Consider the following 13,660-nt stretch of genomic DNA (forward strand, 5'->3'; position numbering starts at 1 on the left):
CGGGCCACCTTCATGGTGTTCAAACCATCTGTCCTGCTCCACAATGAGATGAAAAATGGCAGCTTTTTTTCTTTGCTCGAGATCATGATCATTGAAAACTTGATGAAGAGCTAGCTCCGGGAAGGCTCCTAGTAGGCCCTCAAGCCGTGTCCTACACAAAATGCATTTCAAACACACCCGTCAGGGCTAAACAATTAAGGATGAAGAATCCCACAGACGGGCTTCGGAACCACCTGCCTCAGCACCCTTCCGCTCCCTCCCGGTCACCGCCTCGTGTCCACAAACACACACACAGTGGGTCACCCGCTTAGCCATGCCTAGGATTACTACAAAAATCATGGCTTTTTTCACCAGGAGAGGCTGACATCCAGCACCAATTCTGTACTTCAGACATGGGGGAAGCAAGCCAAATTAAGAAAACAAAGCATCATGCTGGGTGCATCACAGGCAGGCGTAACTGTGCCTGGCATCAGCTCTGAAACTGTATCGCACATTTCAACTCTTGATCTCTAAGACTCCTGGTCTCCCAGAGAAAAGCAGTGGACTCCGTGTAGATCTTGCTGTCCTTGTGAATACATCATACAAGAGCAGTTCCCCCGCGCCTCATTTTTTAAAATCTAAAATTGTATCATATATAAGAATATTACATTTCACTACTGAAAAATAACCAATAGCTGAACTGGACCTACTTGGGAGAGGTACTTGGGAAAAGGCTAATTTTTTCCCAAAACTCAGGAAAGAAAGGTACAAAGCATGCTCACTGTTGGACCTCACTGGGCACCCTTGGAGACTTCCAGTAAGGAAAATATTTGAAGGTCTCCAGTCCCGCAGCAACATAAAAGTGATTGTCTTGCAAATCCTTTGAGTCGCACAAAAGATGCCCATTCATTGTAAATAATCTGTAAAAACAGAGAGAAGAAATGGGATAGAGACTTGAGGACCAGTAGCAAGTGTTTGTGCCTACACTATGACTAGTGCACAGACCGCTGGAGAAACAGTGCTCATCATAAGCAAGTGGTATCCAAACAGGCCAATTAAACCCGACGGGAGCTGCTCTTCCAGGATTCAACTTGCTTTCCACTTTTAGATTTTTTAATTAAAGTATATTTTTAATTATATACAAGTGCTCAGAGGCTCTTGAGAACATGTTACACTCTTGGTTAGTGTTCAATTAATTTTAACTAATAACAGCTAAAATTAATACAAATTGGCCCATATTGTTAGAACAATACTTGGAAAACAAACCAGGATTTATTAACAAATAATATGCATTTTTATAAGCACCAAAAGACTAATATTAGTCTACTTTTTACTCAGTAATCCTTTTCGGCAGGTACTCCTTCGCTAGTTTATTTAGAAATGATTCAATTAATTCAATGCTGAGCCTCCATATGCATAAGACAATGAGGTAGGCAATGCATTGGATAAAAATAAGCATAAGAAAGTCTCTGCCTCCCCAAAGTCATATGAAACCATAAAACAGAAGCACACAAAAGCCTACAAAGCTAAATATGACAAGAGAAGTGCAAACGGGTGGGGTCCAAGAGGAGAAAGGCTGAGCCCAACTGCAGGCTTCACAGAGCTGGAGGAATTTGCAATGGGGTCGGGAGGGTGAGTGGGATTTCATCACGTACAGACGGGATGAAGCCATCTCGGCAGGAGGGTGCTGTGCACAAAGTCAGAACCCAGGGCGGGGAGGGGAGCTGACAGTCACTGAGGGTGAGGTGCAGACACAGCCGTGAATGCGCAGGACGGGGCAGTTTCCAAAGGGCCTTGAATTCCGGGGAGGAGCATTTATCATTCATTGCATTGGAATGAAGACTTCCAAGGAAGAGGGGATAAGAGCTATGTTTTAGCACTAGTGAGCAGGCAGCTGTGGCCAGGACATGACTGAGGAAGAATTGCCCCTGTGGGAGAAGGCTCAGAGCTTCTGCAAGAGCCTGAGATGAAGGAATGAATTAGGGCAGGATATGCAGGAGCAGAACAAGAGAAGAAATGCAGGGGGCATGGAAAGGAGGAATCTACAAAACCTATCCCTCAGCAGAGCTGGGCGTCAGAGCTGTCCAGAAGGCCAGCTTCAGAGTGCTGGGCCCCACCGCAGAGCTCCCAGCTCAGGAGGCCTGGATAAGGCCTGTGTGTGGCATCTCTAACAAGCTCCTGGCTGACACGCTGCTGATGCTCCTGGACCCCATCCCGAGAGCCACTGCCTGAGACTGACCCTAGAGGCATCAAGACGGGAACCTGGGAGAGGCATGGCGGAGCTGCACCTGGGGGCCCGCCTGGAGCAGAGGTTTCCATGATAAACCCAATGCTTGGAATTCTGTTCTCCTCCTGCCGGGACCTGGGGACAGTCAGTCCCCTCTGGTGGACTTGAACAGCCAGTGCCAGAATCCCCAGGAGTAAATCAGGAACATGCAGAAGCCTCACCAGGGAAGTGGGGGACTGACGGTGGTCCTAAGGAGAGGGTGTCCCCAAAGCGACTGCTCCGGGGGCCAAACAGCAAGGCTCTGCAGGGTGGGAACAGACGAACCAAGAATTCACACACAAATATGCAAAATGACATCAAAGAGATGGCAGATATTCCCAGCATGAAACAAGAATATGAAACCATAACACAGAAGCAAGTAGAAATACTGATGTGAAACTAAGTCGTGGAAAGAAAGATCACAATAGGGGTGAACCGCAGAATGGACATGGAGGAGGTGCAAGCTGCCGTTTCGAGGTAAAACTGAGGAACGCCCTTAGAGGAAAGGAGGGAGGAAGAAAGAAACAGGATCCGCAAAAGAAGAGCTAAGAAATGAGGGTGAGCAGACGTGCCAACACCAGCGACCAGAATCCCAAAAGGAAGTTACAGTAAGAGTGGAAGGAGAAAATATGTATAGAAATCATGAAAACTAATTTCCCAGAATTGAGGAAAGAGGACAAGCCACAGGTAAAAGAGTCCACGGATGTCAAAGAACAGAAACTACAGGAAAACTCGCCAGCAGACACCTGGGTGTGACACCCAAGGTCACAGACGGCATCCTCAAGGCGCTGGGGAGAGAGACCTGGCCGCACCGCCCGGCAGGACAGGACTGACTGAGGCCTTTTGGCAGCAACACAGACAGGAAAGACGCTGATATTTTCAAAATCTAGAAGGAACGCTAAAGCCAGCCAGACCCTCAGGTAAGCACAAGGGACGAGATAAAAATGTCCTCGGGCTTCCAAGGCCTCGGGAGATTTGCCACACAGAGACCCATGCCAAGAACATTTTCAGAGGACGTGGTTAAACAAGAGGGACAGCAAATCCAGGAGTTGCTATGAGAATGGTGTGAAGTAAAGGTGACCAAATACAAGGACCAATTTGCTTTGTCTTTTTTTAAAAAAGCTAAGATCAAAGAAAACACATTCATCATAACCCAAACTTCAAATTCTCGATCATAGCCATGAGATAGGGGCTGTTGAGGGGAGCCAAGGGACATAAAATTGTGCTTGTGTTCTTGGCTGGGGATGGGGAAGATGCAGAAATCAATCAGCTCAGAATCTCCAAGGCTTGGCGACTGGCAGATGAGGGAGAAGATGTGTGCAGTGTCCAGCATGGGTCCAGGGATTCTGGGTGCTGAGCAGAACGATGGAGCCGGGAACAGGCAGAGGAAGGCAAGGAGTGGGCCTGATGGCTTGGGGTGGAGGCGGCTAGAGGAGAAAATGAGCTGTCAGCAACTGGGCAACGGTAAAAAATGCACCTAAAAAAACTCAACTGGAATGTCTCCGCATCAACCAAAGGCATTTCAGGTTTTCCTTCCCGCAGCAGGGGCCTCGCAGGAATGAAGCTGGTTGTTTTTACGTTCATTTGTTTGCTTCTAGGAAGTTGTGTTCTTTTCATTCAGGGATGGAACTATAGATACCAAAGAAGAGGACTCTGGGTGGCTCAATGCAAGACTTGGGAGGTGCCCGCTGAGTGAGACAGAGCCATGGCCACCAAACTGTGGTTTAAACCCTACAGGGCCAACAGGACACCTGGCCGCCCACACACTGGAGGAACAAACGGTTCAGGCATGTTCCCCTCGGACTCTTCCCTAAACTCATCTCGGCCTCATTTTCTTCTAAGAGAGGTACAAAGTCTACTCACAGGGTGAAGGGTAAGTAGAAATTCCTCGGTGGGATAAGACAGGAAGGAAGTTCCAGATAGAAAATGACACATCCATCCATGTGAAAATGTGAGCCTGTATGTGATGTTCAGATTACACCTACACAGACATACAAATGCGAGCCGGGACGTCACATACAGAGAACAGCAGCTTTTACTGAAGTGTGAGTCTCACAGAAATGAATAGCAAGAATGTGGATATCAAATGAGATCATGCACATAAATCAAAGTGTTTTGCATCATAAAATGCTAAACACTAGGTATTTCAATTATTACTTGTATCAGAAAAGCTAAGGACTAAATGAAACAGCCATTTGCAAAATTGTTTTGTAAATTGGAAAACATTACAAAATGTCTATTAAATGATTTTAATGAATCTTAAAGATTGGGGATATAGTAGAAAATGTAAATATCTCTAAATTAAATCCTTTACCAATAAACAGCCAATCTGGCTGTTTTCCCAAAATAAAGGTAGTCTATCTCACAGGAATTTTAAAATATTTATGTTTAATGAGCTTCCTTTTCAAGACCATGTAGTGATTAAAAGATAGACCTGATTTTCAGCTAAGGCTTCAAAATCTCTGGAAGCAGGGTCTCATTGGGCACCCTGAACCCTGGACTCCGAGTCCATGGGTCTCCGCTGTTAGTTCAGCTAGTTTCCCCACTATTAAGGGACTAAAAAAAAAAAGAAAAAATTTATCAGAAAGAGTCCCAAACTTTAAGGAGCTTAAAATATAGTGGAGAAGAGATGATAAGTCCACAAATAACCACAGTCCAAGGTTGATGGGCTATTTATCAGGAAGCTGAACCCAGAACTCAGTCTTCAGGTCTCTCCTTCAACACTAACTCCATCCCACCCAGCACCTCAACCTCCAATACCATCCACAACACTCAGATCGTGTGTCCATTTCTCCAGCCTGACCTCTTCCCTGACTTCACACTCACGTATCCAGCCTGGCACATCCCCACTCTGACGTCCAATATGCCTCGCCAACTGGACGCATCCAAAAATTCATTCTTAACTCCCCCAAAACCTGTTCCTCCTCCCACTTCCCCTTCTTAGGAATGGTACCGACAGTCACCCAGCTGCTCTGATCAGAAGGCTGGGAGTCTACCTCCTTTCTCCCTCCTCCCCCCTCCCGCATCGCCTCCCCACCACACACTCCCCACCCCCACCCCACCCCACCTCTCACTCACTCTTCCTACATGAGGTTGATCAGCAAGCCCCATCACATAAAGTAACACAGCCAGAACCTGCCTGCCTTGGCCCCAGCCACTGTGGTCTCCCCGGGATCACCTGCAGGAGCCTCTAAACAAGTCTCCCATCCCACCCCGTAGTCAGGTGATGACACTTCCTGCTCAGAACCCGCAATGGATTCCCACCACACTCACTGCCCAAGCCTCTCAGCGAGGTCTACAAGCCAGTCTTCATTCCTAGACTTAGCAGCTCCCACCCTCCCTCACCAGGCACTGCCCTGCCACCGGTGGCTTCCCACCGTGGAGCCTGTGCGCCTGGGGGTCCCTCTGATCGGGACAATCTCCATCCAGATCACAATGCGTTTTACTTCTCTGTGCCATTCAGATGTGTTCTCAAATGTCACCTCCTCAGAGAAGCCTGCCCTGACCAGCCCAGTCACTCACCCCAAGCCCGGCCCTGCTTCATTCCTCTGTGCCACCCTTCGCGGGGCATTTATCAGGGATCTGCTCCTGAGCGTGCATCTGTCGTCTCTCCACTAGACAATGTCTGCCCTGCGAGGACCATACTCACCCCATCCCCTTAGGGCTTAGATAGAAACCCCTTAAGCGCTCAATAAATATTTGTTGAACCAATCAACAAATAAAGAAAGGTTCAGTATGTGGTGTGGTGCAGCCCAAGACTTCACTTCTACTTTGAGATGGGCGAGGTCAGGCCACACCCAGCGTGTCCAGTGTGTGCCCTGCACCTTGCACCTACGCTGGGATTGGGCTACTGCCTGGGCCAGGAAGATGCACAGGACACGCTGTGCTGAGCCAGAAGTGACATCCACTGGGGCAAGCAGCTGCCACTAACAGTGGTGGCCAGGGTGCTTCATGACAATGGTCCGCTTCGCCTCCCTCAGACCTTTCACTGCCTCTGGGGTGGGGGCCCCTCTCTTTCCTAATCAGTCTAGTCAAGATGAGCAAACTCAAGTTCATGGGTCACCATGGTCTCTCCAGAATGACTGTCACCTAAATCACGGATGCTGATGTTCAAAACACCCGCTGGTGGATAAGGGACAGCTGTGCCCATGATACAGGGCAGCATGACTGACGCTGAGCCCTGCACAGAAACCGAGGCGGGAAGCTCCTGCCTCAGAGGGGCCAGGGGCCAGCTCACAGGGGTGGGCCATGGGAATACACATGCATGTGCTGTGTACATGTATGTCCCGCCCTGGCATTCATCATTAGCTCTTAAAACATCATAAAACTCTGCATGTAGCCACTAGGGCCATCTGTACGTGCTGCAACCCTGGGTATCCACACCTGTCTCCCAGCATTTTCTAAAAAGTTTCACTATGGCCAGGCCCTGCTTCCCTCAGGGCCCTCACGCCTCCTCGCTCCTATGGCAGGCCACTGTCCACACAGTCCCCCCACTCCAGAACACCTCCCTTACTTCCACTACCCATTTCTTCAGAACCCAGGACAGACCCTCCTTCAACTCCCTTCTGCTCTGAGAACTCTCACGGAGCTCAAGATCCTCCTCTCTCTCACCGGCCAGGCCCCAGCACTGCCCCCGATTGCAGTGTAACTGTTTCCCTTAGAGGATCCGTCTCCCAGCAAGGCTGTGCGATCCTGAGTGTCAAGGAGCATGTTCTTGCAGATGTTTTATCACCTCCCAGCTCCTAGAATAGTGTGCGGTGCAGAGTATACACTCAACGAACAATGGGAAATTGAAAACGGAGAGTGGAGATCATTCCACTTCAGTCTCAGAGAAATTCACAAGAATAGCTCGTCACCTTTTCCTTCCAGCAGGTGGCATGGAAAGAATTTTCAGAACTGTTGACCTCAGGCAACTTGCCCTCTTTCATCCTCCATGGCCCCCACTCCATGCTAAACATCATTCCTTTCTTAGAGTGGGTCGTGCTGGTCCCCATCCACTCCCACTTTCCCTGGCCAGGGCCTGGCCTAGGTGAGGCACAAGAGGCCCACAGGGTGCTGATGTGAGAAGGTACCCTCCTGCCGCGACTCCTCCAGGTCCTCCAGTTCTTACAGCACGTATCTCTTCTGGGAGGTCTCTCAGTCTGCACTCCCCCGGCAGCGTGCTCCCTCTCACGAACATGCCGCCCTCGCTGTAACTGCTCACATGACACGTTTCCTCTCTGCTGGGCTGCACTGGGGCTGAGGACCGAGCCTGTTCTGCTCACGGCTGCATCCCTGGTGTTCAGCCAACAGCCTCTACGAGCACCTTTTCCAACTGAGCAATCGTCTCGCATAGAGACTTACAGAATTTCACTTAAGTATTTCTCTGGGCTATTTGGATGCATTATGCCAAAAGTTTAAACTATCCAATAAATCAAGGAATTTTAATACACTACAAATAATTAGCCTGGGCAACATGGCAAGACCTCATCACTACAAAAAAAAAAAATAGTCATGAGTGGTGGTTTATACCTGTAGTCCCAACTACTCAGGAGGCTAAGGTGGGAGGATCCTCTTAGCCCAGGAGGTCAAGACTGCAGTGAGCTGTGACTGCGCCACTGCACTGAGCCCAGGCAACAGTCTCCTAAAAAAAGAACTGGCTTAGTTTCTAACCCACACAAGGAAAAGGTGTGACGGAAATCTCAGCTGAATCATATTGGCATTATCTAAAGGATGATAAATACAGAGAAATATAAATAATTTCTCAAATGCATGAGAAACAGTAGCTGTAGTTCCCATTCAAAAGTAACACGCACATTGATTTTTTTAACTCTGTTAATGTGCATATTGCTTCACTCCTTCAAGCTTAGCATTTGTACTTTCTAAGCATTTCTTTTATTTCTAAGCTCTGCACTTTTCCTAAACCCAACCATAAAAAACTAATTTAAGTCCAGGAAAAAAAAGAAATTAGCTTATTGATCTAATGTCTTTTTTACTCTTTAAATATTCTATTCCCTTCCTTACTTCTACCATACAAGAATTTTCTCTGCTACTTTCACTACTACCATTCTACATGTGATACTTAAGATTTATTCCAAGGCTGGGTGTAGTGGCTCATGCCGGTAATCCCAGCACTTTGGGAGGCCAAGGCGGGCAGATTACCTGAAGTCAGGAGTTCAAGAGCAGCCTGGCCAACATGGTGAAAACTCCTCTCTACTAAAAGTACAAAAATTAGCCAGGCATGGTAGCAGGCACCTGTAATCCCAGGTACTCTGGAGGCTGAGGGAGGAGAATTACTTGAACCTGGGAGGTTGAGGTTGCAGTGAGCCAAGATTGTGCCATTGCACTCCAGCCTGGGCAACAGAGCAAGTCTAAAAAAAAAAATAAGTAAATAAATAAAAAACAGATTTCTTCCACTATCGTTTCTGGCTTCTCACAGAAGTATACACAGGTCTATCTACTGCACACAGCTTTATTTCTTTGAGAATAATACACTAATATTTATAGCTACATTCTGGGAGCATGGAGGTATTCCCAGTACAGATTTGTGCACAAGCATCTAACTTCCACCTGCTCGTTGCCACTGCCATGAGGTTACTCATCGCTCCACTGCTCTAAACGGCTCAACAGTTTACATCCTTCTCAAAAGTGGACATCAGTTTTCACTGATGGTATCACAACTACTGACTGTAAATCACTCTTGAATGTTTTTAATCTACCCCCAAGGGAGAGTTAATTGACAAACGCATAAGGCAGGACTAACTGTTTCTGCTCCTCCTCCACAGCAGCCACCATCAGGAGACCACCGCTGCCCACGGCGGGCTCCTCCTAACTCTCCTTGCTGCATGGCGTTTTCCCACTTCTCAGCCTGGAAGATCTTCATCTCCCCTGCGCCTTCTCAGCCCCTCCCAGGGCAGTCCTTCACACCTCATTATCGCCCAGAAGCGTCCCCAGGTGGATGTCTCGACCTTGCCTCTGCAGCCTCTTGGCCTCCCAGCCTCCCGCTCTCCCACTTCACCTTCCTCTAATCTGTACCAACAGCTGGACCCTGGGCCTGACGCCACTCAACTGGCTCTGGCTTCACGTCCACACCAGCAATGGCTTCGCCTGCTGCGCCATGAGCCCCTGTCCCTGCCTGTCTCTCCCTGCCCTCACCTCGTGGACCAACCGCCCATCTGCCTTCTCCTCTCTCATCCCCAGCTTCTGAGTGCCCGAGAGTACCTGGAACTACAGGCTGGTTCCGCTGCAAATCTTCGGCGCGCAGTCCAGCAGGGCCCTCAGCCCTGCTCGGCAACCCTCCCATTCCGTGCCCCTCCCGCTGCCTCCATTCTCCTTCTGGCCATTCGCAAGACACAGCCTTCTCCCTTTTTAGAGTCCATTAGGCATTAATTTGCCACCTTCCTTCCCTCCTACCTTAAAGCTTTCTGTACCTGCACCAATCCTCACCTCCACCCCTGCCTTGCAGGAAGGGTGGCTCCCCCACCTCGCACGGCTTAGGCATCCACCCATCCTCCAGGTCACACTCTCTTCCACCTGCTCAGGGTCTGGCTCCTATGCCCCACTCCTTCCTCCACCTTCTCCCTCGGGAGACAGGTGTGCTCAGGCCCCTCGTGTTCAGCGGTGACCATGTCTTTGCCCTGAGCCCCTCAAGCCACAATTCCGCATCACGCTTCTCTCCCTATTTCACATACATGTACCCATCTCTGCTTTCTCACCCACCACTCCAGCCCGCCCACAGGACCTGGCTTCCATCTCACAGTGCCGGTGGCCACCTGCTAAGTGCAGTCAGAGAGCACATTCTAGATCTCGTCTCCCTGGCCTCGGCTGTGGTGTTCACTGGAAGCTAATCTAGCCCAGGCATCCAGGTTGTGCCTTCCCGGGCCACTGCCTCCACTCCGGAGTCTGCAGCTCTTCTGCATGCCCCTCTGTGGCTTCCCTTTATCTCCCACTCCAAACTACCCCCAAGAACTCCACCCCCGGCTAGTTAGCAGACCCAGGACTGGGAACAGGCAGAGGGCCAGGAGTCCATAGCCACAGAACACAAGGCAAAAAGAATTCAAACAACCACATCCGGGGCAAAGGCAGGATCAAGTGCCACGTGGTCAGATGAGGCACCAACAGGCAGGGCCACACAGAGGTGGAAACCCATTCCAGCATCAGGGCCACGAGGGCACGAACTTGAGGCCAGAGAGATGCCAAGGAAAACAGAACTGCCCTTATAGGATACCCAAAACCTTGCCTGCGGGCAGAACAGGGGCATAAAAAGAACCGATGAGAGGAGGATTCTTGTCTTTGTTTTACATGGTTTGACGTTTCTACCTTCTTGTGAAAACTCTGACCACAACAGCCCCACATTCTCACAAAGTGACAAGCAGTTGACGGAAGACCCCACAGGCACCCGAGCTGCCCACCTTCTCCAGGCCAGCTCCCGGGGGTCTCATCCACACAGAGCTCCACCGACTACTGAGTTCACATATCCCCAGTCGAAAACTCCAGCTTCCATCTCCGTCTGCAGCCCAGGCCTGGGGGTCCCACAGGCATGTCTTTGTGGATTCTTTAACTTGTTACCAACAACCAAACCTGCTCCTCTGCAGGACTCCCCACCTCAGAAAAGAACTCTCATTGGTGCGGTTGCTCCAGTACAATACTGGAGGAATAATAACTCTTCCAATCCATGAACACGGTATCTTTCCATCTATTGTATCTTTTTCAAGTTCTTTCATCAGTGTTTTATAGTTTTCAGTGTAGACAGCTCTCACTTGCTTGGTTAAATTTATTCCTAAGTATTTTACTCTTTTTGGTGCTTTAGTAAATGGGATTTTCTCTTAACTTCTTTTCCAGATAGCTTGTTGAGATTATGTGGAAACACAAGTGATTTCTGTATGTTGGTTTTGTAACCTGAAACTTTACTGAATTCTTTTATCCTAACAGTTTTTTGGTACAGTCTCGGGTTTTCTATATGTAAAATTGTATCATCTGCAAACAGATTATTTGACTTCTTCCTTTCCAATGTGGATGCCTTTGTTTCTTTTTCTCGTCTGGTTCCTCTTGTTAGGACTTCCAGCCTTATGCTGAATGTAAGTAGTACAAGTGGGGCACCTTTATCCTGTTTCTAATCTTGGAGGAAAAGCTTTCAGCATTTTACCGTTGAGTATGATGTTAACTGTGGGCTTGTCGTGTTTGGCTTTTATTGTGTTGAGATATATTCTTCGTATACTAATTGGCTAAGAGCTTTGATCGTGACAGGTTGTTGAATTTTGTCCAGTGCCTTTTCTGTATCTATTGAGATGATCATGTGATTTCTTTCATTCTGTTAATAAAAATGAGGTGTAAAGTTAGATTGTTTGAGATCTTTCTTTTTCCTTAATATAGGTGTTTTTTTTTTTTTTTTTTTTTTTTTCCCTTTTTTGAGACAGAGTTTTGCTCTTGTTGCCCAGACTGGATTGCAATGGTACAATCTCAGCTCACTGCAACCTCCACCTCCCGGATTCAAGTGATTCTCCTACCTTAGCCTCCCAAGTAGCTGGGATTACAGATGCCCGCCACCACACCTGGCAATTTTTTATATTTTTAGAAGAGACGGGGTTTCACCATGTTGGCCAGACTGGTCTTGAACTCCTAACCTCAGGTGATCCACCTGCCTCAGCCTCCCAAAGTGCTGGGATTACAGGTGTGAGCTACTGCGCCTGACCAATACAGGCATTTTCTTTATGAAATTCACTCTTAGAACTGGTTTTGCTGAATCCCGTAAGTTCTAGTATTTATTTCCATTTTTGTTGCTCTCAAGATATTTTTTTTATTTCCCTTTTGATTTCTTTGACCCAATGGTTGTTTAGGAATGCATTGTTAAATTTCCACATATTTGTGAATTTTCCAATTTTCCTCCTGTTACTGATTTCTAGTTTTGTATCATTATGATCAGAAAAAATACTCGATATGATTTCAATCTTACATTTGCTAAGATTTGAGTTGTGGCCTAATATGATTTATCCTGGAGAATGCTGTGTACACGTGAGAAGAATGTGTATTCTGCTGCTGGTGGACAGAATGTTCTGCAGTCTGTTAAGTCCATTGGGTTTATATTGTTATTCAAGCCCACAGTTTCCTTACTGACTTTCCGTCTAGATGATGTATTCATTGTTGAAAGTGGGGTACTGAAGTCGCCTCCTATTATTGTATTGCTGTCTACTTCTCCTTTCAGTTCTGGTAATACTTGCATATTATATATTTAGGTGCTCCAGTGATGGTTGCATATCTATTTATAACTGTTGTATATTCTTGATGGACCGACTCTTTTAACATAATGTGGTGACCTTCTTTATCTCTTGCTGCAGTTTTTCACATGATGTCAATTTTGTCTGAGGTAAGTCCAGCTGCCCCTGTTCTCTTTTGGTTTCCACTTGCATGGGATAGTTTTCCCATCCCTTCACTTTCAGCCTGTGCATGTGGTTAAAGCTGAAGGCCGACCCAGATTATCCTCACAGCCGCCTGGCTCATAGCCCATCTCTCACCTCCCACCTTCAATCCATCATCACGATGGACAACCACCACGGTGAGCTTTTGTTCATGCAAATGAGACCCACTGGCTGCACCACAGCAAGCGCAAGCCCCCTGCCGTGGTCTTGTAACGTATTCATGGGAACATTACGGTCTGGCCTCGGGGCTGGTCACTTCCCTCACAATAGCGGCTGAATCTTGACGACAGTGTGGTGGTTCCTCAACAACACTCTGCCTTGTTTGTGCCTCATAATGTCACAACCCCAATAATCACATAACCCTTTCCATGCCGACTGTGCATCGTGTGTTATGGCTTAAAGCACTTACATCACACTGGGATCCTTGGAAGTAGGCCCTCATCGACTTCACAACCATAATCTACAACCAATTCATGCCGACTGTGCATTGTGTGTTTATGCTAAGACTTTACACCACATTGGGATCCTTGGAAAAAGGTAACTCATAGCCGGTCACAACCATAATCACAAACCCCTTCCATGCCGCGAGTGCATCGTGTGTTATGCTAAGCACTTTACACACATTGGGATCCTTGGAAGTAGGTGCCTCATCGACTGTCACAACCATAATCACAAACCCCTTCCATGCCGACAGTGCATCGTGTGTTATGCTAAGCACTTTACACACATTGGGATCCTTGGAAGTAGGTATTATTATTTCCAGTTTTTCAGATGACAAAACATGCATCGAGGAGTTAGGAATGTGCCTGAGGTAACAGAGACACCGACAGCGGAGAGGAGATTTGCTCCACGTCAGACCCCCAAGCCCATGCTAGAAGCCATTACACACACTACCTCCCTCCCAATGCTCTTCTGTCCCATGGAATTCATTTCCCCCATCTCTGCCAAGACTCAGTCCAAACACCAGCTCCCACAGGCCTGGCTCCTCCAGACCAACTGGAAGGCCTCATTTTATATATAT

The 13,660-nt window shown here is 47.8% G+C and overlaps 1 protein-coding gene across 5 annotated transcripts in view; it reads right to left on the reverse strand.

Annotated features, from left to right (window-relative positions):
* Positions 1 to 13,660, reverse strand: part of DCDC2C (doublecortin domain containing 2C) — a 143,827-nt gene that overhangs the window by 94,362 nt on the left and 35,805 nt on the right. For all 5 annotated transcript variants that reach the window (XR_001881541.1, XM_017852464.1, XM_017852466.1 and 2 more), the window contains one exon: positions 762 to 899. Coding sequence is in view for 4 of the 5 variants with exons in the window: in XM_017852464.1 (XP_017707953.1) it covers positions 762 to 899 (138 nt within the window). In the remaining variant the exon portion in view is untranslated. The remainder of the gene's footprint in view (positions 1 to 761; positions 900 to 13,660) is intronic.

Source organism: Rhinopithecus bieti, unplaced genomic scaffold (assembly GCF_001698545.2).
Source record: "Rhinopithecus bieti isolate Rb0 unplaced genomic scaffold, ASM169854v2 scaffold_33937, whole genome shotgun sequence".
NCBI lineage: Eukaryota > Metazoa > Chordata > Mammalia > Primates > Cercopithecidae > Rhinopithecus > Rhinopithecus bieti.